The following is a 26,139-nucleotide window of genomic DNA, read 5'->3' on the forward strand; positions in this document are numbered from 1 at the left end:
AATTGAAGCCAGGTCCTCTATAATTTGTTTAAGGTTGTGTACTAACCTACTAAGTCTTCAAGTTTATCTGTGATTTTTGCTTTTTCATTTTTTTTGTGTGTTAATTTTCATTGTTGATTAGCTGAGTAGGATCTATTTTTCTTTTAGTTTTAGGGGCTTTTGTTGTCTCCTCTGGGGAGTGAGTTTCATTTTTATTTTAACTGCGCAGTGATCTGAATCTGTGTCTATTCCTCAGAGGACTTTGCTGTTATAGATCTCTTTGTGGTAGTGTTTGTACATGCAGATGTGGTCCAGTTGCCATTCTCTTTTAGTGTAGTCAGGGTGTTTCCATGTTTAGAGTTTTTGAGGTTTTCTCTTAAAACATGTAGATTTTGAGATTAAGTTATGGTTTTTACGCAGGTCAACTGGTCTCTCTCCATTTTTATTTGTTCTCTTGTGTGCTGGCCATTTTCCGATGATGTCACAGTATTTTCTTTCTCTGCCTCGTTGAGCATTGAAGTCGCCTATTAATAATTTTAGATGGTGTTTGGGGATGTTATCTATGGTCTGGTCCAATAGGTCCCAAAATTCTTCTTTTTCTTCATGGACTTTTGAGGAGTTGTTTTTATCATTAGTGGGAGCATGGGCATTTGTTATAGTATAGATTTTATTAGATTCCTTTAAAGAGATTGTGATTTGAATTCTTGAACTGAGTTTATTATTTTAAGTCTGACCAAAAATCCTGTTCCAAATTATGGGACATTCTTCATCACTCTCTTCCCAGGTATACCTTTATAAAGTCTGTGTCCTTGAGATTCCAAGGCATCCTGGTCAGTGTTTCTCATTTCCTGTAATCCTATGATAAGAATTTTGTGTTGATCCATTATGTCGGTGATCACTTTTTATTTTCCCAGTTTGCATGAGTGAGTTTATATTGTGTGTAGAGAAGTATGTTATCTGCTTTGGTTTGACTCTTGATTTTGTCTCGTTCGTGTATGTGGTACTGGGGTATTTCCGTATCTCAGACTTCATGGTATCTTTAAAGTGGCAGCCCACCGTATCCAAATGCTGCCTTCTCTGAACTTTTGGTTCAGCCGGTGGAGTATTCCTTAAAAGACCTTCCATGGTTGACTGTCCAGGTGTCACCTGTGTGGGGCTAGGTCATGAGTTACAACTCTGGATGTGATCCAGTGAGGTGATAATGAGGCCACTCCTCGGGAGTACAGACTCCTTGTGCAGCCGCCCCTAACCTGGAGAACAGACGCTGCATAATGGATTCCAATGGCATTCCTCCACTGTAGGGACAATTACCCCACGTAAAGGGGATCGTTCACCCAAAGCCATTGGCTCCCTTAGGGAATCAGGTTATTTCCCGTTGCCCAACACTTGGCATTGGCAGTTTTACATATTATATGATAAGAATTCGATGCAAAAAATTAGAATTTGTGAAATACCGCTTGTTGCTAGTGATCTACCTATTTGCTCTCAGACTTCATCCTTCTTTCTTATATTTTTGTAATCAGGATGCGACAAATCAAATTGCTCTGTTGTCGTACGCATTGTTCCTGCCAACACACAGTGACGCGGGCAGTGGGCAAACTCGACAAGCAGCATCTGATCACTACCATGGAGTAGAACATTCCACTGTTCAGAACGCTGTTCACAAGATCGCTGACTGTTTGAATGCCTTCTTAAATTCAGCAGGAAATATGCCACCACCATTGTGCCCGCCACCGCGATTGCTTTGGTGTGTGGTAGCCTTCAGTGTATCCTTCACTTTTCACTCTTGCTTTTCATATGACACTACATTTATATTTACCTTTATTGGCAATATCTCATTTTCTTTTCGGTTTAGGTTCATCTTTAGAACCTCCACTATTCATTTCTTAAAGCAAATTATCATAAAACAAAACGTAAAACCACAAAATGTTACATTATAACCTCAACACTAAGGAAGTTTAACATCTCACAACAACAAAAACTGGTTGATGTAATAACAAGGTTAAACAGATGGTGCGACAGGACAAACAATAACAACCATGGGTACCACAAGACAAACATGAAATTTACTGTAGAAACACGTCATGTGATGTCGCTTGGCGGGTTTCTGAACTGAACTCAATATTTTGTGTTTGAACAAACCCATACAGAGACATGACAGTTGACAGGTTTGTGCATAAAAATATGTGTTTACAGCAAATGATTCATAATATGTATAAATCTAATTCTCGATCAAAATATCATCTGACAGGTTTCTGAAATGAACGATTCATTTATAATATGGTATTCAATATATCGTAGGTACCGTACAGCATATAACTTCTTGTGTTCAAAGCAAGTAGACATTATGTAATTTATCACTTATGTACTATATTTGTTCTTTTTGGTCACCTGAACTGTCCGACAGATGTCCTTATTTTGGAATTAATACAAATAATTTGGTTTATTTCAAACATATTTTGCTTTTCATCTCTGAGTCCAAAGTGGCATAGGATTGTCTCTGCTGAGCCTGCAATTATACTTCTTAACTACCTATGTATTTATATTTTGTGCTTCATAGAAGTTCTTTTTTTTGTTTTTTACATTTTTTCCTTTTTTTGTGTAACTGTCAAAAGATTGGGTTCAGTGATTGAGTTTGAATACAGATAATTTTTAAAAAATCAGATAAGTTACATGTCTTATTCAATCAGATGCTAGAAATGGGATTTCGATCATCGTCCTGTGCCCTGAATGCTGGGCAAGTCAAAAGAGGCATGATCAGCATATGCATGGTACAGAGATATGAATGTTGCAGAGTTTAAATAAAATATATTTGGAATAATTTTTGAAAATTATTCTTCTGTCCTATAAAAGGTTAACCTAGATGTTAACCTAGATATTGTATCGTATCACCTGTCCTAAATTTTGCCTGGCTAGATAGTCGGTAGAGGTTTTGGTTTGTCCAAACTGGGTCATCAAATTATCTCAATGTTGTTACGTCCCAGCCCGGTGGTAGCTCCTTTTGGTACTTCGAGGAAGGGGCTAGTGACTCTCACGACCTCGGATCTCCCAGCCGGCTTGTAGGGTGGGGCGGGCCTTTCTGTGTATTGTTTTTGTTGGCCAGCTTACCTGTGAGTTTCTGGAGATTCAACGGGAATCTTCTGCCTCTAGTGACATTGCAAAATTTCTTGCTGAAATCACTCGAGCTATAAAAAGAGAGGCTAGCCGTGGGCAGTCAGTCAGTGTTGCTCTCGGAGTCAGTGTTGGCCTCCGTGTGAGACTGTGTTGGGGTTCGGTGGCTGGGCTGAGGGCGACAGAGGTGTTGGCTGTCACCAGTGTCCCACCAAGGTCTGAATGGGGAGCTGTTGTGGTGTCAGAGAGACCAGTGTGTAGGTGTAGACAACAGAACGGAAGATTGTACTGAGTGTTCATGTATTTCTGCGTGAGTCAGCGAGGGAAGCCACTATCGCGAGTGTGAAGGTAAATGGACCTGTGTTAATGTTTGCTGTTGTATCGTCCTGCTGTTGAATACAGTTGAGCTGTTTAATTGTTAACTGCTTGTGACTGTGTGAATTGCTGGACTGTCTGTGGAATCGAACCAACGAACAGTCATCGTGTGTTGTGCAGCTAGTGGCACTGTGTTAAAATCTAGCGGTCTACACACAGCTGCTGTATGAGTTGATTGACTGGACCTGGGGAAGTGAAAGTGGGGCTAAAGTGTCTGCAGGTAGACGAGCGGGCTGGACATCCTACTGTGCCGTAAGGGAGAGGGATTTGTGAATAGACTTGCAATTAGTAAGTATGGTCATTCATAACTGGTTAGAATTGTGTGTTTAAATGTGTGTGTGCATTTATTAGCTCATACTGAAATAAATTAGAATAATAAAGCAGATGGAGTTTTATTCGTAACAATATTTTACTGTTGATTATCAATAGGACAGGTATCTAAATATTATTGTGAATGAGAACTAAGTAGATAATGAGTAGAATGAATTCATTATTCTAAACCATAAGTATCAGATAAAAATCCCGAAAGAAATTAACACAGATAATTACAGAATTTACAATAGTCATGAAGTGGCCGGCCCTGTGGTGAGGGGTAGCGTACCTGTCTCTCTCCCGGAGGCCCCGGGTTTGATTCCCGGCCAGGTCCGGGATTTTTCTCTCTACCTGAGGGCTGGTTCAAGGTCCACTCAGCCTACCTGATTAGAATTGAGGAGCTATCTGACAGTGAGATGGCGGCCCCGGTCTCGAAAGCCCAGAATAACGGCCAAGAGGATGCGTCGTGCTGACTACACGACCCCTCGTAATCTGCAGGCCTTCGGGCTGAGCAGCGGTCGCTGGGCAGGCCAAGGCCCTTTCAAGGGCGTTAAGTGCTGTGGGGTTTTATAGTCATGAAGTGACTTCGGGCATCGAACCCCATATAAGTAAATTGTCGTCATGGAATACGAGCTGAGTATCCTGGACACGACTTCATACTCCTGCATAAGTGAAACTAACTTGGCCATAGGCCTCGAAATGAACCGTTCTGATTCGTGATATTAAAAGTAGAAAGATTCGCACTCAATAAGTAATTTAAGTCACTCCCAATAGAACACAGACGCAAGCAAATACGTAATTGATACTGGTTTAGGACCGGCCCAGTATTCCCCCAAAATAATACAGATTCTAGCATCGGACAGGACCCATTATCAATAGGATGAGGACAGAACCTCTCACCCCAGAATACATGGGCTAGTATCGCATAATCATATGACATTATGACCAATAAAATCAAGGCACATAAACATCAACAACAATCTCATCATTACAAATAATATACTTAACCTGTAAAAGAAATACTTACAGTATACAGGGTGAAGCGAAATTCGCACACTCGGGTGTCGCAGTGCGACTCCTCACATGCCAGCAATAAAAAAATGTCTCTCACAAAAGTTCATCCTGCGAGTGTATCAGGCAGAAAAAGGACGTTGAAGAGTGGCAATCTGGCAACACTGTAACCACATGTATGGTAAGTACCTCTGTCAGCAAATAATACACGTGCTGTGCAGTTGATGCAGTGGATGGAATTTTGGGTTGGCATGCAGTAGGTAGAGGGTTTGATCCTGGGTTGAGGCGCATTTTTTTACTTGCTAATTTCCATCGGACATTACATACTGTAATACAGTCACATGTATCCTACTTTTACAACATTTTGTAACGCTGAACACAACAAATACTTTGCTAGGCCTACTGGTAACGTAAGGCCCTAACGAAATGTAATGGACCTGAACGAGGGAAGAATAATAGTTGATACTAATCTATGAGACCATTGGAGGAGGGTGCGAATAATTCACGCCCATGATGTGGAAAGGGTGTCTTTCAAAGCTGACCAGTGAAAACGATTGTTCGTCCATTTCTAGGATCGTAGTATGTAAGTTCAAATGGTTTCTAGAGGACCCGCTGCAATCGCTGTTGACGATTAAGATGCCAGATACAATACCACCTGGACTTCATTTACGAAATAAAAAACATACACTTCAACCCAGAATCGACCCCTCGACCTCCTACATGCTAACCCAAAACTCTATCCACTCTACTAACTGTACAACACGAATAATATGTGCTGACAGAGGTAGTTACCCTGCATGTGGTTACAGTCTTGCCAGATTGCCACTCTTCAACGTTCTTTTTCTACCGGATATACTCAAAGTTCGAATTTTTGTGAGAGCCATTTTTTATTGCTGGCACGTCGCAAATTTCGCTTCACCCTGTATACACTGGTCTTGATGGTAGGATTGGGCCTTGTACTCATGTCCTGTCAAGTGTAGGGACGGTCATTGGCCTGCGTTCATCCAGCACACAGCAGTTCCTTTCCGGCTTTCAATTTATCCAAAACGTGAACCCAGTTGGCTACAGAAACAAACTTTCTAACTTTGTAAATGTGGCGAGGCAACTCAATAGCTCCTTTGCTCCCCCAAATAATGGAACTTACCGTGCTCTGTTCAGCCAAGGCCTCTTCCATCAGCTTAGACTTGACATTCACACCCTCGCTTATGACAGATTTTCACATCACAGCAGAACAAGAACTTGGCGCTGTGGCCATTCAAAATAATCTCTCAATACAACTCATTGTTTGGAATACACTCACACAGATTATAAAAACCTCATCAAGTAAGCCTCAATGCTTTCTCTCATTATCAGGCTGTCTACAATATTCTCAGCACATCTCGGCTTCAAATATTACAAAACTCAGTTCAAATCACGAGCATGGTCAAAAGTTAGCCTGTCACTTTTCTTAGAAAACCCTTTTATCATGGCGATGGGGAAAAACATATCCCTCTGCCATGACTGGCCAGTTGCAAAGGCATGCCTTAAATCTAGAAGTACATAAAATTTCTACCCTTAAGTTGGTTGGATGCTCCTATTCACTAGACTCTCGGTTTGAAAGCTTATGAAGCACTTCCGTCCTGCATTGTACAGTGACCTTTACTTACCAAGCTCCCATGTGTCACATCAAGACACTAATAGACCTACATAAATTACACCAGAATCAAATCTAAATAACAGATTACCCTTATATTCAAACTAAAATTATACAAAGCATGACTAAAGCATACTTCCGGCCCTAAACGTATTTGTATAAATACAATAAAACTTACCTCATGGGCTTGATTAAATCTACTATATACAGAAACCATTGGTTTTAATTCAGTCTTTTAATTCATGCATTGATTAGTTCCAACTTATCTGGTTTCCTCAGCTCACCCATCTAGGCCATCATAGTAGTTTAGTGTGTCATCGCACTACTGGATTTCAGGGCTGAAGTCTGCCGGTCGATTCCCGCACTGATGTCCATATTTTAATGTCCTCTGCTTGATTGGGTCATCCTGATGGCTTCTGTAGTTGGCACAGACTGTTGTGGTGGGTTGTCGCTGACACATGTTAAATGGGAAACATTTTACTATTCCCGCTATTCGGGCATTAGTCCAGCCCCGATAGCTCCTAATTAAGGGTTAGTCACCCAGTCACTTGTGTATCAATCCAGCAGTCTACTGCTAATCAACTCCGCGCATTCTGCAGTCACCTTACAATTAAACAGTTAATTTCCTGACTGATGGAACACTAATCAATGTTAATATTTGCTCAAGGTGAGCTTATTTGCAGAATTCCTGCTCTCATTTTGGGCATTTCCCTGTGCTACTATGTCTTTACTGTTTATCTCATGGCAGAAGCGATACGCATCGTACGTTCTCAAGGTTTCAGCTAGCGAGAGTGATGCCTCTAGCAGGCCTTATTTATAGTTGGTCTTACCCCACACCACTCACGGGGAAAGAAACCCGTCAAACAGATGCTATTCCTTTGTCCAGGGTCCTGCTTGCACTTCAACAAACATTCAAAACATGAATAATTTCTAAATAAGGCACAGTTATGAAATCAGATTAACCAGTTGCATTTGATAAATTAAGTTACAATTTATCTCTGTTATACCTTTACACAAGACGGGGCCCCCGAGCATAATTAGTTCATTTTCAGGTGATTCCAAGCCTGTCTTTTCTCATATTTCACTAGTGTGCTGTGATAGTAGGTTCATCCCCAAATAAAATTTGAACATTCTGTCTCGTTTGCAACAAGCACCGTTCTCTCTTTTTTTTTTTTTTTTTTTTTTTTTTTTTTTTTTTTTTTTTTTGCCATACCCAAGCGTTTTGTTTGGCTCGCCTAGCAACTCAGAACTTGGCTCTCTGGCACCCCCTCGTTCATGTCTCAGCACTAGCCTCTCATATGCGTTAGGCGTTAAATGCTGGCCCTATGACCAAAATATGATATCGTTCATCTGTTCAACTTAATGATGGAAATAGAATTGCAAATATTGTTAGGATTCTGCTTTGTCTCTGGAGAACAGTAATGCTTACAGAAGAGGAAAATTGTTTCTCATACAGTATTGACCAAGTTTAAAATGAATACACATCCAGTCAGTAGGTAGCAGGTAGGGCCCTCTATGGAGGCAGCCCTGCCCAGGGAGTGGTGCCTCTGCCTATATGAGTCCCAGAGTACACTGACCCAGTGTATAGTATCTGGTATGGGTCCCAGATCAGGTTTATGAATGAAGACCTCAACGAAATCTACAGCGAAGACGATGGACTTTGGAATGGTGGAGATTGCTGAAGAGACAGCCCAGCACTCGGGGAATAGTGTGACTACACTATTCTTCAGCAGCGTATGTTTCCCATGTTAGGGTCAGCTGCTAGGGCATCTTTCCCCATGTAAGGGGCGGCCTGAATGATTGCTGGCAGTAGCTCTAAAACGTCTTTGAGAGTGGCGACCCTACCGTAACAGTAACCTACAATGAGTGGTGGTAATTTTCAGCCTCGGAAAAGGTTAGGGCGTACCATGCTAAAGGCAATGCGCAGTTCTTGTGCTGCGGGAGCTGTGATAGTGGGCAGCGAACAGTTAATAATATGAAGGTGGGATTGTTATGTTGGGTATTCAGCCCAAAGGCTGGTTTAATCCTCCACAGCTATGGTGGGAAAGAGAAAGTAATCACCAATGTGAAAGTGATAGTCATGGGAGACCTCAATGCGAAGGTTGAAAATGACAGATTTGGTAAAAAAGAAGTGATTGGTCCATTTGGATATTAAGAAACGGCGAGGGAGACAAGTTGATTGATTTTTGTGAGAGAAATGGAATGTTCATGCGTAACACTTGGTATAGAAAGAAGAATAGTAGAAAGATCACAAGATATGGCTGGGGTGAAAGGAGGACAAAAACAGTTATTGATTATTTTTTGGTTGAGAATATAAATCTTAAACTGTTAATGTATGTAACAGCACTGCTAGGTAAGGCATTTGATGGAGACCACAGAGTAGTGGTTGTTGTTGTTGCCCTGTATCAGAAACAGAAAGTGTAGATGAAGAATGAACCAAATTTAAAAACACATTTGTAAGCTGTGCAGAGATGATTTGTGGCAGAACTTCGGCAAGAGTGAAGGAAGAGGAGTTTGCATATGATGGTGAGTTCGAATCCCACCGTCGGCAGCCCTGAAGATGGTTTTTCGTTGGTTTCCTATTTTCACATCAGGCAAATTCTGGGGGCTGTACCTTACTTAAGGCCACGGCCGCTACCTTCCCAATCGTAGCCCTTTCCCATCCTTCTATTGCCAAAAACCTTCAATGTGTTAATGCGACGTTAACCAGTAGAAAAAAACAAAACTGAAAGATCAAAATATTTAGAATATTTTATTGGAGATTAACTCTGAAGACAGGTTTTCGGCATATCAGATGAATATGTTCAAAATGTGTGGTTGAGCTAAAGAAAAATCTCTACTTTTGTCATTGTTATTGATACTGTGCTGAATATCATGTATCTTTTGTGTCTTCTGGTATTCTGTAGCTAAGGAAAAATTATTCTTTAAAAATTCTGTACCAAAATTATATGTACTTTAATGTGAAATTAAATACAAAAAAAAATCAATTTGCTTTTAAGGTTTGTTATCTTCACATTGCTGATTCCATTCGTTCATCGTGAGGGTGGCATAGGGCAGCAAGCGAGAGATGCTCTCTTGCTTTGTATGTCTCTGTCTAAGAAGAATGAGAATGTTGGCTCTTACATTGCTGAGCACTCCAATGTCTGTCCTGTAAGTATATCCCTTAGAGAGCCATTTACTTTATTTTTTATGACTGCTCTTTGAAGTAGACCTAGGTTATTAGTTTAAAAAAAAAAAAACACTAACAGCCAACACTTTCATGGGTTGAGTTGTAAGTCATGGCAACTATTTTTTTCCACATGAATGTAGCATCTACCAGTCAAAACAGATGGGTGTGGGAAGCTTAAGGTAATGCAGAATGTATGAATAATGTTGAATAGGTTTACCAGGTGTAGGATACAAAGTGAGAAAACTCAGCCATGAAATCCCTCTGCTATATAATGTTTATTTTCAGAGTACAGTAAACCCTCAAAGTAGTCCCCTAGATTGTCCACAACATGTTGCCAATGATTTGGAAGATGTCTCATGTTACCACAAAGACACACATGCACAGACGAAATGCTGTCAGTTGTGTACACTATTTTATATACAAATTTTATATACATATTATACACTCGTGCAGTAATAAACTGCTATCTTGAACAAAACACTGCTGCTGCTGCTGCTGCTGCTGCTGCTGCTGCTGCTGCTGCTGCTGCTACTACTACTACTACTACTACTACTACTACTCTATTAGCATGTCAACAGAATCACATGAGTTCATGACTTTCACTAGCAACTCTCGTTAACAACTCTCAAGACTGCCTCTTTATATACATTGCCTGGCCAGGCTTCTAGAAGAATATGATGACACAATATGTTTTCTCATAATTTTGAGAGTCTCCAATAACCTATTTACAATTAATGGTGTTACCTGTACTACAAGCGGTAACACCATACAAGGCACAAACAGAGTTAAAAGGGGGAGGTAAGAGCAAACTACACAATATCAGGAAACACTACACACTCGGAAAAACAGTAGCTGGCATTACGCGGATCTCCAACAAAACATATACATAAAAATCAGTAGGGCCAACTAGTGGACGACAAAACGGAAGACGAAAAAGGCTGGGAACCTACCAAAGGCATGGACATGGCTTAGACCGCGGATTCTGAAATAAATTCCCGTGATCCTTAGATTTAAAAAAAAATTATTTACAAAATAATTTTACAAATACATTCAAATACAATTCCAAGTTACGAGCTATAAGTTCAGTGATATAGATAGCTTATTTCGTAGCAGTGTAAATTCAAATTTCAAATCAACTATACATCTAGTTACCAATGCAGTTTTACAGTGCAATTTACAGTGATGTGAAAAAGGTTATCCAAAACCTAGCGTACCTAAAGTGATACAGAACTACCAGAGGCAAACCCCAAGGGAAATAATATTAAACTACATTCTACATATGTTAGTGAAACAAGAAATGGGAATGCCTCGGAAACGTACAGGTAAGCCCAGCTGAAAAACTAAGGCGGCATAAGTAACTAATTTGGTGAATCTAGGCGAGGTTAGGGCAGACTCCTGTATGAAGAGCAAATTGGAACATTACCGAAATTTTAGCAGGAACGGAATTCAAGAGTGCTGACCAAAGGAGACTGCCATCCTGGAAACCGGGGGACGTCAACCAGATAGGCTGCTCGCAGACAGATAGACCAAGACCGACAGATTTCAGGATACAGAATTAATTCGAACACTGCCTCGCTCACTATATATAGGAAATTCCGGCCTTGGATGCAGCCAATCAGCGTGCACGAGTTCACTATCGCCACCTAAACTCACCAATCACAACCTTATTTTCGATCGCGAACTTTGACTAACCTTCTAGAATACGCCTGATCGTGAATGTCGTATTTCCAGAACAGTCAGAAATATTTTCTAGAATACATTACAAACAAAGTAACACACCCTGTACAAAAGTTATGTCACATTCTGGATCTTTCCAGGAACTATACAGTAGAACAGAATTCTACTATTTACAAATGCACGTCACCAATCTTACACAGTACAGGTAGGTCATTACGTTATCTTATGCTCTACAAATAACAGTACAGGTTAGGTCATAATAAATAAAACATTATATAGTACTTCGTCAATAAAGTCTTTAAAAAAAATACATTCCACTCACATTACATAGTTCACTTGTAACATCTTCCTCCCCCTGAAAGTTGAGCCCTGCTCGACCAATAATATAACCTCACTGGGGAGCAAGCGATAGAACGTTTTCACACAGTACCGATAGTAAAGGTACATTACTTTAACACACCTGATTTCTTGAAGTAAACTTTGTCATAACCAACAACACAAACTGTCACATAATTTTCAAAAATAATATAGATTCACCTCTTGAATAAATATCACAAAATCCACATGGATTGTCACATTGCACTTCAAAATGCCGTCTTTCACAGATGGTTAGTTAATTTGTACTCTGTCTACCAAATCATGTACACCATACTTTCTGCCAGATGTTAGAAATACCAAAACTTCTCACTTGTTGCTAACACTTTTGCACTACTTTCCCACAACAGTCACAGCACAGCTAGGCCACAGGTTCTTGCTGATGATGCGGCTGCCGACACGGCCGTTTGCCGCCAGCCTCCATTCAATGTCAGTCCAAACCAGACACCTAGGTGAGATGCAGTTCAGTGGTCTCTTGCACCAGATAAGCCGGGGTGAGACACCGTCCAGTCCGCCTGCCACCAATAGGATGTTCCCCTCAGGATAGTGGTGCCGGATAGTGACGCCCAAGGCACACAGTGTGCCTCCCAGTTTGGCACTTCAGGTTGCTGTCCTAAGAAGCTGGTCACTGCAGCCACTGTAACACACACAAACCGCAGCAGACAGGGGAATACTTTGAGGTAAAAGTATGCTGCTGGGCTCAAGATCTCGCGTAGAGTCACCCGATGGGTGGCTTAATAAGTATGCAGTAGGGACTCTCCCTCGCACACCAGGGATATTAGGGCACTAGCCCCGGGGTAAGCACTGCTATCTACAATTCACATGACAAGATTATGGTGGGGGTGAAAAGAAACTACAGGAGGATGCCCTAAACCTGACGTAAGGGGGAAAAAATTCCAAGTAGTGACCCTAAATTAAAACTTATCTAACTTATAATACTAAATCGATTACACTAGAGGATACCTAAAGTATTCATTTACACAATTACTTACAACTAACTTACAATAAAACTTATTATTATCTTATAACTGAAACCTTATAAATAACCTTACAATAAACTTATTTTATAACTAAATTCTTACAAATAACATACAACTAAATCTACAAGGTCACCAACAATGGTATTTACCCTTCCCTACCAGACTTAAGGTACCTTGATCTGGGAGAGATGTACTCTGCTGATCCTTTTCCTTTCGGGATCGCTCACCAATAATGTCACCAGGGTGAGGAACTTTAAGATGGTGCAGGGACCTCGAAATCTGGGGGCCAACTTACTGATAACATGGTCCGCAGCACTACTGACGGGATGTGTTCTAATAAACACCTGGTCACCCACAGAGAGATCGTGCGGTCTTCGCCCGTGGTTGTAATTACGCTGGACCTTAGCGTAATAAACCTTCAAGTTCTTTCGTGGACGGTGCCAATTAGCTCGGATCTTTTCTGGGCTGGCATCGTCGGGCAGAAGATCATTAATTGACCCTAGGCAAGGCCGCACTAGATAGACAGGCCACAAGGCTCGGGCCGTGACGTCACGCTAGTGGCTGGCGTTCAGCATGGCAGTGTAGGGCCCGATCTCACTTTCACCATGATATTGTTCATTTATTCAACCTTAACGATAAAATTGAACACTCCTTCAATTGTGGCTTAACTTAGGCTTGTATACTACACGAGTTTTATGCCGGGAGAAAACTGGAAGGGCAGTACATGTACATTTCTTTACGTAAAATTATGATGACATCTGTCACTTGTAACTCAACACGGTATCTTTAAAAGATTAGAACGCATAATACGTATACAAAAAGTTTTAATGTTACTAGGAAAATGCATGATGGCAATTCACAACAATAGTCCGAAACCTTTCTTAGAAAGTTTGTACATTTTTATTTTCCTGAGGATTTCTTCTTCTCAGCGATGAGTTTATCTACGGTAACTTTTCTATTGTTATTCAATAATATATTACAAAAGATGTATATACATCTGTCAACGAAATGTTTAAAACTATTTACTTAATCACTGCATGTTTAAATATTTTCGTTTTCCAGAACATTGTTGACAAGCGAAGTCAGAATTTTTCTCTGAGAATCCTCATGCAAAAACATTAGTATACAGGTTTACATTTTGTAGCTCTAAAAGAGTCTGGTACAACACCTTTTGGTACAGGGCAGGAGCAAGCCAAGGCCGCACTAGATAGACTCAGACATTTTTTTGTCTGACTCAGAGTTGTCAAAGTCAGGATAATTTGTCAGCTTGATTAAGCCAGTTATTTATTAAGATTTTAAATAAATGACGAGTATCAAACAATTTTGTGTGCGTGTGTGTGTTTGGTCAAATGGATTTTGAAAAGTGGTTTGTAAATTGCTTTTGCACAGCTTTTCAAACATTTTCCTGTTATTATTAGAAATTATGCATGCTACCTTATAAGCTATAGGACTATCTGTTAATACTTTAAAGACTTGCAAAGTTAGTTCTTCTAAGAAATGTCACATTAGGTTCTTACATGGAAACAAATCAACAACGTCTTTATTTTTTTAAAGACTGGATGACAACATAAAAGTTTGTGCAGTTGTAGCTAATGTAGTGTTATTTTCTCCGCTTTTACTACTAAAAGCAACTCCCTCTACCTTTCCCCCTAGCGGGCGATCTGGCCGTGCGGTTAGGGGCGTGCGGCTGTGAACGTGCATCGGGAGATAGTGGGTTCGAATCCCACTGTTGGCAGCCCTGAAGAAGGTTTTCCGTAGTTTCCCATTTTCACACCAGGCAAATGCTGGGGCTGTACCTTAATTAAGGCCACGGCCGCTTCCTTCCAGCTGTTATGCCTCTCCTATCGCATCGTCGCCATAAGACCTATCTGTGTCGGTGCGACGTAAAGCCACTAGCAAAAACAAAAATAAAACCTTTCGTCCTTTGTAATTCAGCTCACGTTTTATGTAGACTCCATTCAACAAGTTACGAAATATTTCATGCTCCTTTAACAATTTTAGTTTCTTTTTTCAAGTAATTCCAATGTGAATCATCAATACCCGAATTTCCCGTGCCTAGTTTTGCAGTAAAATACTGTGAATAACCGGGTGAGGCATTGTAAGAAACGTTGACTGTCTTATCTTCTTTTACGCCCCAGGAAATGCGAAAAATATTGAAGTGAACCATGTTATTAGAATACAGGAGTAAGATACTTTCTTTGCAAAGGTTATATTTAACTGTTCCTTAAAAAAATTATAATTTATCAGTAATGATACACTCATTAACTTCACTTTCAATTTCATCGATTATTTTGTGTACAGATTCTATTTTGTCGTGGACAGTCACTTTTGAGTTACGAGCAGGTCTAAACAGGAAGTTACAAATACTTTTCTAATTTGACCATTTTAATATCTTGCCCCCATCACCTAATGCACGTATATCAGGGTTATAACTCATGAAAATATCATGTTTAATGGATTTAAAATCAAGAGCTTCGTTTAATGTTAAGGAAGTACCAATTTTCGGAATATTTTCCTCAGTCACATACATTTTGAAAATACAGACTTTGGCTGTTAAAGTTGACGGAAACTTTGTCCAAATCTAATTTGCGTTTAATACTGAAATTATCCTGAACGTCATCGAAGTCCTTGATCCTGTCATATTCTTCCTCAGCTTTCTTTCTTTCCTTCCTCTTCCCGTTTTTCAATTTCTTCTTGTCTTTGAATAGGATTTTTGCTCATTCTTGGAAGATTTTTTATACAGATAGGCAGGCACATTTGGAAACTTAGGAATAGCATCGTTTGAGAGTTTTATTTTTTATTTTTTATTTTTTTTGCTAGGGGCTTTACGTCGCACCGACACAGATAGGTCTTATGGCGACGATTGAGAGTTTTAAATGGTTGGGTTTTACAGTTAAAAGCGACTCATCAGGTCTTTTAACGGAATCGTCCCTAATTACGAAACTTCGTCGAAGTGTTTTATGCACACAACTGAGCTTGCTGAAGGGACTAATTCGGTTTGATGGATGGCTATGATCCACTTTTGTTTCTGAAACAAGTCAGTAGGAAATTTAAACACTGAAATATTAGGCTGTTTTGAACTGTAGTTGATTCTACAACCAGGTATACAACACGACGTGGCCATAATTCACAATGTTCACACACGTTTAAATCATTCAACACCATCGATAGCCTCACTGCTGCGAGGTTCAGATCAGCTTACAAGTCACTGGTGAGAAGTGAAGCGGCTGGCGACTAGTGTGACGTAGCGCCCGAAGTGGAGGGGGAGCCTTATGGCCTGTATATCTAGTTGGCCTTGCCCTAGGTTAGATAGAGGAGAATTTGGGGTAAAAGCCAACATTAACGAAGCAGGGGTTTGCTTGTGGCTTTCGTGGACAGCAGTGTTAAATGCAAATGACAACCAATTCAGTGAGGAATCCCACTTGGAGTGGTCTGAGGAGTGATAAGCGATGAGGGCAGATCGCAGGTTACGATTCACTCTCTCAGCATAATTGGACTTCGGGTAATATGGAGTAGTGGTTACATGAGCTATGGATAGATCAAAACAAATTCCGGAACTGGGCAGAAGTAAAGGCTCTTGCGTTATCACTTACCAAGAATTGACAGGGTCCAAACGAGGCGAATATCTGTTTCAAGCACGAGATGGTGGTGTTGGCGTTAGCCATCCGAGTGGGGAACAGCCACGTAAAACGCGAAAAGGCGTCAACACACACTAGTACGAAACGTTGACCATTCCGAGATCTCGGGAAAGGACCAATATAGTCTATGAACAGTCTTTCCATGGGCCGAGAAGCTTGCTCAGAAGACAAGAGACCTAGATGAGTATTCGGGGCAGGTTTACTGATGTTGCAAATCTTACAGGACTTGACAAGGGTACGGATCTCACTATCCATGGATTTCCAAATAAAGTGGTTATGGATTTTTTCTCTTGTTTTGAAAACGCCCAGATGACTGTCCACTGGGGATTCATGAAAGTATTTGAAGAGAGCCGGGACCAGGTTAGTTGGGACTACAATTTTGGGGTCTCTGCGACCATGAGCAGGACAACACAAGACACCATTCTTAAGAATATAGGGCTTAACATGCTCACCGGATTTAATCCTGTCGACAATGGCTTTTAACTCAGGATCATCCTCTTGATGTTTGGCAATATCCTTGAAAAGGAAGGGAGAGTCAGTGAGAACTACATTGACAAAAGCTGATACTTGTTCAGGAGATGAGTCTACTGGCTCGGATTGAGGGTCAGAGCTGTCTGGATGGAACATTCTACTGAGGCCAGCAGCCACAACGTTTTCCGTGCCACGAATGTGGCGGGCTTGAAATTGGAAGGCTGAGATGCGCACTGCCCATCGTGCTAGACGACCGGTCTTTCGCGGCTTGGCCAGTACCCAACTCAACGCATGATTGTCAGTTTCTAGATCGAAAGGGAGATGTTCCAGGTACATTCTGAAGCGTTCTAAGGAGAAGACAACAGCCAGGGCTTCCAACTCATAAATGGAATAATTGCGCTCAGCAGGATTCAAGGCACGGGAAGCATAAGAAATAGGACGTCGCCCTTCTTGAAATTCCTGCAGAAGAACTCCGGATATGCCTGAGGAAGAGGCGTCAGTCTGAAGGATGAAGCGTTTAGAAAAGTCTGGCATAGCCAGTACAGGGGTGTTACATAAGGCAGATTTAAAGTCCATGAAGGCTTCACGTTGGGCATCACCCCACACAAATTTGGCATCCTTTCTTCTCAAATCATTTAATGGAGCTGCACGTTCAGCAAAATTAGGAATGAATTTGCGAAAGAAATTCGCCATGCCAATGAATCTGGCTACAGCCTTGACGTCCTTTGGAGGGGGAAAATTCTGGATGGCGGCAGTACGAGACTGATCGATTGAGACACCCCTCACTGACACGATATGTCCTAAGAAGGACATCTGGGGTTGTGCGAAGGAAACCTTGGATGCCTTGAGGGTTAGACCCGCTTTTCGCAGTCTTTCCAGCACTTCGTTGAGATGGAGTAGGTGTTCCTCGAAGGTTTCGCTAAAAATTACCAGATCATCAAGGTAATTATAAACAAACTTGAACTTAATGTCCAATAAGACATAATCTAGTAACCGTGTAAGAACGGCCGCTCCAGTTGCTAGGCCAAAAGGGATGCGTTCGAATTCATATAGGTTCCAATCAGTTGCAAATGCAGTGAGATGCTTGGATTCTTCGGCAAGGGGTGTCTGGTAATAAGCCTGATTTAAATCGAAAGTGGTGAAAATTTTTGCATTAGCGAACCAAGAAAAACAAGAGTGCAAATCAGGAAGTGGGACAGATTGCAGGACTACCTTACGGTTCAACATCCGATAGTCCATTACAGGCCGATAACCACCTTGTGGTTTGGGAACCAGAAACATTGGAGAAGAATAGGCTGACTTGGAAGGCCGTATCACTCCATCAGCGAGCATTTGATCAATGATAGCCTTCAGGGCTTTCATTTTGGGAGGTGACAACCGGTACAGAGGAGAGCGAACAGGTATGTTATCTGTAACCTCAATTTTGTATTCTAATACATTGGTGACGCCTATCCTGTCGGTGAAGACATCAGAGAACTTATCGCAGAGTTTCCTAAGTTGATTGGCCTGCTCTTCGGGTAAGTGATTAAAATCAAAAGCCTTGGGTTCATCAGAATCTTCGGGAACAGCGTTAACATGGCAAGGCAGAATAGGGGAGCGATTACACAGCTCAAATGTTCTTGCACAAAATTTAAAATGGAATCTGTTGAACTGGAGGTCCAAAATCATGCCTGTTTTTGCAATAAAATTTGCACCCAATATAAATTGGCAGGATAAATCTCTTGCCACTAGTACTGGCATTTTCCAGGTGAAATCACGGACTCTAATCTTGACCTCTAGTGATCCTACAATATTCAATGAATTGGAATTAGCAGTATGGCATGTTAAGGACACTGGTTGTAATGTAGGTAGCTTGCAAACAGTTTTCATAGGATCATACCAGGTCTCACTCATCAAGGTGACACTACTCCCAGAGTCTAGCAACGCACAGACAGGTTCATTATTTACCTCTATGCATAAATATGGTAGTTTACAAGAAGGTATGGCAGAAATCCTACAAGATTGTAAGACATGAAGACCCGAGTCAGACTGGGAGCAATCATTAGCCTCAGCATTAAGTAAATTAACCAAGGTACAGTTATGATCGACAAGACAAGAAGCCATGCTTTGGGATTTGTCATCAGAACCGGCGGTTAGTCTTCTAGCACTACTATGGTCTGGGGGTCCAGAGCCAGAAGTGTTACGTGGGCACTGCCTAGAGAAATGCCTAGTTGATCCACAGTTACGGCAAGAAGTATTGGTGGAAGAGCCTCCACCTATCGCAGGTTTCCTATTGCCTAATGTCCCGGCCTTGGGACAGTCCCGCTTGAGATGAGCTGTGGAGCCACAATTGAAACATGAACGGGGATTACGTGAGTTGGAAGCAGGTGACGGGGTGGTTTTAGAATCCTGAGTAGGGGGTATGGTTATAGGAGGTGGGGCTAATGCCAGACGTAGCTGGTCAGCATATTGAATGCCTTCAGCGGACACTGTAATTGCTTCCAACTGGGCGAACGTTGCAGGTCGGGGTGAAAGAGCCAGATATGATCTATAGTTCGGGGCGAGACCTTCAACTATGTTGGTAACCATCTGAGCCTCTGAATAGTGGAGCCGGAAAATTTTAGCTTGGAGCTTAATGTCTTGAACATACTCAGATAGTGACTCGTTAAAGTGTTGTACTCTAAAATAGTGCTTCTGCACTAATGCAGACAAGGCACGAGCAGGAATGAAATATCCAAGAACATGGGCATGAAATTGATCTACTGACCATCTTTCAGTAATGGCCCTGACAATGTGCTCAGAAAGAGCTCCAGAGACATGTGGGTATAGAATTTGAAATACGCTGTCGTTCCTGAGATCATACACAATTGCCTGATCCTTGAATTCAGTTAGGAACCGAAGGAAGGAAATAACTTCATCAACGGAGCTGAAAATTTCGAGACTCCCTTAAACACAGTGGTCAATGGGTGAGGCAGATTAGAGAAAATCTGGGGACAAACCGGAGTAGGGGGTGCTTGGGAAGGCTTAGAATAGTCTAGAGGGTTTACTGAGGCATCGTACCTTTGATTTGGGTGCCCTTGTGACAAGGACGGAGTACAGGATAGGTTAGGACTAATGTTATCCTGCAGTGTTACGGGGGCAGATAACCTCATTTGAGAAAGGTTCTCACTAACCTGAGAGACCATTTGGGCATTAACCGGTTGTGTAGAGGTTATGCAAATTGATACCGGTGGTGCTAAGGCAGGGGGATGGTTTTGCACCATTGAATGAGAACCGGGTTGATTAGGAACAGAGGGCAAACCCTGAGCTACAACAGAATTAGAAGAAACCACAGGAAAACTTGTAAGGTTACCAACATGCAAAAGAGATGTATCATTAGAATGACTTACAGGTGTCCTAGTTCCAGACAATGAAACAGAAGATCCCAGGGCAGCATTAGTCACCTCAGACTCCTGAATAGGCCTGACACCAGCACTAGGTGTCAGATCGCCCACATGAGCAGCAATTGATGCCTCACCACAATCAACACTGTCACTCATTCCAGATGGGATCGACCCTTGAATTTGAGAAACGGTGTTATTTAACTTATTTGCCTTCAAGCAAACCACTGATTCTGTCGAAAACTTTGGAAAACTGTTCTAATAAGGTCTGACATTTCTGCCGCTCAACTTCCGGCAATTCAATAGACAACAAATCCTTAATCCTGTCTAAATAATGTAATAACTGCCCTTTAACCTGGGCTAATTGGCCATTCGAGGGCTTAGAAGCACCAAATGACACAAGAATGGCGTTAAATTCAAGTAACTTATCTTTAATCACGGTCAAAGACTCACGCAACTCGTCTGCAGTTAAGTCAGGTATGTTTATAGGTAGGTTAAGCGACTTTTTTCAACAAGTTAGTATCATCTCTGACATTGCCAGATGAACTAATTTTGCAAATTTTTAACTCGTAAATCAGTTCTTCCTTTCTCAAATGGAAAGGATTAGGAACAGCACGAGCCATCCTGACAGGTAGAAACGAGATTTCAAACGGTATACGAACCACAACTCTTACGAGGTTTTAGGTTAGGTGTGATCACGGTTCACTTTTCTTCCTCTGCAATCTAGCGCTTGCCTCTGCTACCAAAATGTTACCTGTACTACAAGCGGTAACACCATACAAGGCACAAACAGAGTTAAAAGGGGGAGGTAAGAGCAAACTACACACTATCAGGAAACACTACACACTCGGAAAAACAGTAGCTGGCATTACGCGGATCTCTAACAAAACATATACGTAAACATCAGCAGGGCCAACTAGTGGACGACAAAACGGAAGACGAAAAAGGCTGGGAACCTACCAAAGGCATGGACATGGCTTAGACCGCGGATTCTGAAATAAATTCCTGTGATCCTTAGATTTAAAAAAAAAAAACAATTATTTACAAAATAATTTTACAAATACATTCAAATACAATTCCAAGTTACGAGCTATAAGTTCAGTGATATAGATAGCTTATTTCGTAGCAGTGTAAATTCAAATTTCAAATCAACTATACATCTAGTTACCAATGCAGTTCTACAGTGCAATTTACAGTGATGTGAAAAAGGTTATCCAAAACCTAGCGTACCTAAAGTGATACAGAACTACCAGAGGCAAACCCCAAGGGAAATAATATTAAACTACATTCTACATATGTTAGTGAAACAAGAAATGGGAATGCCTCGGAAACGTACAGGTAAGCCCAGCTGAAAAACTAAGGCGTCATAAGTAACTAATTTGGTGAATCTAGGCGCGGTTAGGGCAGACTCCTGTATGAAGAGCAAATTGGAACATTACCGAAATTTTAGCAGGAACGGAATTCAAGAGTGCTTACCCGAGGAGACTTCCATCCCGGAAACCGGGGGACGTCAAGCAGATAGGCTGCTCGCAGACAGATAGACCAAGACCGACAGATTTCAGGATACAGAATTAATTCGAACACTGCCTCGCTCACTATATATAGGAAATTCCGGCCTTGGAGGCAGCCAATCAGCGTGCAAGAGTTCACTATCGCCACCTAGACTCACCAATCACAACCTTATTTTCGATCGCGAACTTTGACTAACCTTCTAGAATACGCCTGATCGCGAATGTCGTATTTCCAGAACAGTCAGAAATATTTTCTAGAATACATTACAAACAAAGTAACACACCCTGTACAAAAGTTATGTCATGTTCTGGATCTTTCCAGGAACTATAGAACAGAATTCTGCTATTTACAAATGCACGTCACCAATCTTACACAGTACAGGTAGGTCATTACGTTATCTTATGCTCTACAAATAACAGTACAGGTTAGGTCATAATAAATAAAACATTATATAGTACTTCGCCAATAAAGTCTTTAAAAAGAAATACATTCCACTCACACTACATAGTTCACTTGTAACAAATTGAATTTTCTGCAACTCTCTAGTTCCAAAGATACGTTGTTATGGATTATTACTGTGTGTTGCACAACATTGCATTGGATTTATACATCATATATGCAAGTAATAATAAATTATATACTATTATCTGTTCTTACATTAAATAAACTCGTATTAATATACATACAGCAGATGCTTCATGACATAACCTCACAAATAATACGACCACGATTTATACCAAATTCAGTTCGTACATAAGTACGTAAATAATAATAATAATAATAATAATAATAATAATAATAATAATAGATGTAAACAACTTCATAGCCACACCTCACAAGTAGTAATAATAATAATAATAATAATAATAATAATAATAATAATAATAAATCAAGCTCGATATTTTCATTATTTACCCATGGGTTAGAGAATATTTTTTCCAAGATATACTAGTCCATTACACTTGCATCACTGATACCAGTTCCCCCCCATACGTGAATTTTTTATCTCATGTTTTACAACGTTCTCAATGTCCTCTTGTGTCCCAAACTGTCTCCTACATGATGGTTCTTTCACATTGGGGACGAGGTCAAAATCACACGGAGGTAGGTCCAGTGAGTGTGGCGGGAGTTCCAATACTTCCCACCCTTCCATCGCTGAAGTTGCTTCCGTACACCTTTGCTGCATGTGGTCTGGCAGTGTCTTATAGAAGAATGATGTTGAAGATCTGGGCATTTGTCTGTAATGGAAGGATGTAACTGTCTCTGCTGGAAGGTTCTGTAGTACATTGCTGTCACTGTTAAGCCACGTGGCATGAAGTGACATGCAATCAGCCTCTGACATTGTAAGGCACGATGATGATCAGCTTTATCGGGGGAAGGGTTTTTGTCTGAACTTGTGTCTTTGTCATGATCCTACACATTGTCATACTTCAGACTGGTGTTTGAGCTCCGGTTCGCATGCCCTGACCCAAAATTCATTCATCATCTCTATTCTTTCCAGAATTTGCTCCCTTTCTGCTGGTAGCGTACAAAGTGGTAAGAGCACATGGGATACTATGTCCACTTTTGCACGTCAGTGTGTGCACGTGACTCCTTCCTTGATGCAATTTTATGCAGATGAAGATGTGCCCAAAATAGTTTGTGGATGGTTTGTTTTTCAATGCCTCAAATAGTATCCATCTTCTGTCTGTGTACGGGCTAATTACTGCCTGTGACACATCAGTCTGGACACTAACAGCCTTCTGGACTGTTGCATGTTGCTGCTTGTTTCATGTCTATGCTTAAATGCTGCTGCCCATCTTACAATGTTTCAGTACAGAAATACATTATTTCCTACAGCTTCCACAAGCTCTATATGACATTCTTCAGCATTGTCACGTCAGCAGAAAACCAGTTTGATATATACACACTTTTCTTGCCCCATGATATCTCTTCTGCGCGCCTCCTGCCATCCCATCTCCCTCTGCGTGGTACCTGTCCAACGCCCTGCCATACCGGGCTGTTTCCATGTACTGTGAGTGCCATGCTTTCCAGTATATAGGACCATTCTGTGGTAACAGTATGCGAATGTGAGGGGGAAATAAAATTGCCATGACTTTTACTATAACCCTTGTTATAAGCTTTATTTGCAATCAGTCTTATTCAGAGATCAGCTTATAATAAGAGTTAAAACAGATTCTCGTGAAGTATTATGGATTATTTTACAATAATATATGCTGTTTTCCTTTAACTTCAAGCCCTGTTGAAATCCTGGATTTAATGCATGATTGTTTTTCCCCACCATCCATGTTAACCTTCCATGTTATTTGCCAGGCTGAGCGACTCAGATGGGCTGGGCTGAGTGGCTTGGATGGTTGAGGCGCTGGCCTTCTGACCCTAACTTGGCAGGTTCGATCTTGGCTCAGTTCAGTGGTATTTGAAGGTGCTCGAGTACGTCAGCCTCATGTTGGTAGATTTATTGGCATGTAAAAGAACTCCTGCAGGACTAAATTCTGGCACCTTGGCGTCTTCGAAAACTGTGAAAATAAGTAGGTAGTGGAACTTAAAGCCAATAACATTATATATTACTACTCAGATGGTAGAAGCTTTGGTTGATGGGTTCAATCCCAGCTCATTCCAGTGACATTTGAAGGTGTTAAGATACTTCATCTTCAGATACTTGAACGTCACATTGGAAGATTTACTGGCACATGAAAGGACTATTAGGACAAAATTCCATTATCTTGAAGTCTCCAAAAATCAGGAAAGTAGTTTGTGGGATGTGAAACCAGTAACATAATTGATAGTATTCCTTTATTCAGTTGCTCATTTTTTTCTCGATTTTGTTGTTATTACATATATGTCAGTGGTAAAGAAGCTGCCTCTGTGGATCAGTGGTAGAGTACCGGTCTCTGGATCCCTAGGTAGCTGGTTCAAACCCGGCACAGGTAGTCAGATTTTTGAAGGGCGGAAGAAAGTCCATTCAACATTTCATGTCTTATGATGACGGCATGTAAGAGATCTCTGGTAACACATTTGGTGTTTACCCGACAAAATTAATTAAAACTCGGCCATTGACATCCAAGAGATAGGCCTAGGGTAAAACGGAATGTGAAAATTGATGGACAGCCAGATGGTGTCAAATTAAAATGTCTGCACTTGGTAGCTGAAGCCATACAATTATTATTATTATTATTATTATTATTATTATTATTATTATTATTATTATTATTATTATTTGAAGAACCCTTTTGAGGGTACGATAAATTAACTATGGTTACTTTTCTTTGCATTTAACTTTCGTTTCCAAACTTATTCTTCTTATTTATTTATTTATTATTTTTTTATTTATTTTTAAATATTTGTTTTGACAATCAAAGTTATACACAGACAACAGTTCTAAGTTTGTCATTGTAAGGTTTGTTCTTCTATTTGTTAGTACACACAAGAACTATGAAGAAAACAACGTTTAGTCAACATTAGAAGCTGGAATCCATATGGCTTGGAGTGCTCTGTCCACAAAATCACTGTAATCTTCATGTAATGACAACAAACCTTCTCACACTGAAAGTCCAAGGACTATATTTAACTATGACCTTCAGTTCGCTGCTACATCAGGTGATAGATTCTTTAAGGTTGGCACCTGATCAAAGAGAGGTTTCGAACTGTTTTCATTTGCATCAATGCTTAACAAATTCTTTTTTTAAAGCAGTTCTGATACCGGTTGAAGTAGTTTACGGGCAGGATCTCCCTGCATTAATTTGTCTAGTTTAACCTTGATTTACCTTGCAGCACTCTTCATTTCAATGAGAGCCCTCTCTTTGTGTTGGCTTTTCAGCTCACTTAAGTTCTGATTTAGCAATGAAAGTACCCTCTGAAACCACTGCTAGCTGTTTCTTAAAGTTTTTCAGCTTAGGGTAAACTTCCCCAGTGATTGGCTTAGAGTTTGTCTCATAATCAGTGAGCATTGGCTTGAGGAGAGAAGACAGTGACTTAACAAAAATGCCACTGCTTGAATGATTTTCCGTTCATCTTCATTCAAGGTACGGATGTGTGTAAGAAGCAGCACTGAAAGCTTCCCCTTGTTCTAGTTTAAGGACTTTGAAGAGAACTTTCCAGTTGTCTGCCAACCATTCTACTGATTTCAGCCAAGAGTTGGAACAGAGAGAGGGAATAGACCTGTCTTGGAGCCTTTCAGTAGCTGAAAGTGCTGAAATGAATCCCTCTTCTTTCTTGCACAAAAAAAAGAAATTCCTTATTTGACACCATAATCTCTTTTAAAGATGGAAGACTGTTAATGAGAACTACACCAACCAAATTTAGTTTGTGTGACCAACACTGAATGTGAACCACTCTTTCAGGCAAAAGCATCGAGAGACCCAGAAAGCATGAAGTCATGTACATTGCAGAGTCACTTATAAAAGCTACAAGCAACTATGACTTTTAAGCCCTCTCCTTTACATCCTTGCAACAACTCCTAAATTACTGCATATCTATATTTAAAAAATCACTGTTACCTTCATTTAAAATCCCCTTTATGTAATTACCCCAATGAAGA

At 40.7% G+C, this 26,139-nt stretch overlaps 1 protein-coding gene across 3 annotated transcripts in view; it reads left to right on the plus strand.

Annotated features, from left to right (window-relative positions):
* The window catches only part of LOC136866081 (FHIP family protein GK23746), a 607,505-nt gene that overhangs the window by 91,122 nt on the left and 490,244 nt on the right, over nucleotides 1-26,139 (plus strand). For all 3 annotated transcript variants that reach the window (XM_067142738.2, XM_067142740.2, XM_067142741.2), the window contains exon 5: nucleotides 9,421-9,571. In XM_067142738.2, coding sequence (XP_066998839.2) covers nucleotides 9,421-9,571 — 151 coding nt within the window. The remainder of the gene's footprint in view (nucleotides 1-9,420; nucleotides 9,572-26,139) is intronic.

Source organism: Anabrus simplex, chromosome 3 (genome assembly GCF_040414725.1).
Source record: "Anabrus simplex isolate iqAnaSimp1 chromosome 3, ASM4041472v1, whole genome shotgun sequence".
In the NCBI taxonomy this organism is placed as follows: Eukaryota; Metazoa; Arthropoda; class Insecta; order Orthoptera; family Tettigoniidae; genus Anabrus; species Anabrus simplex.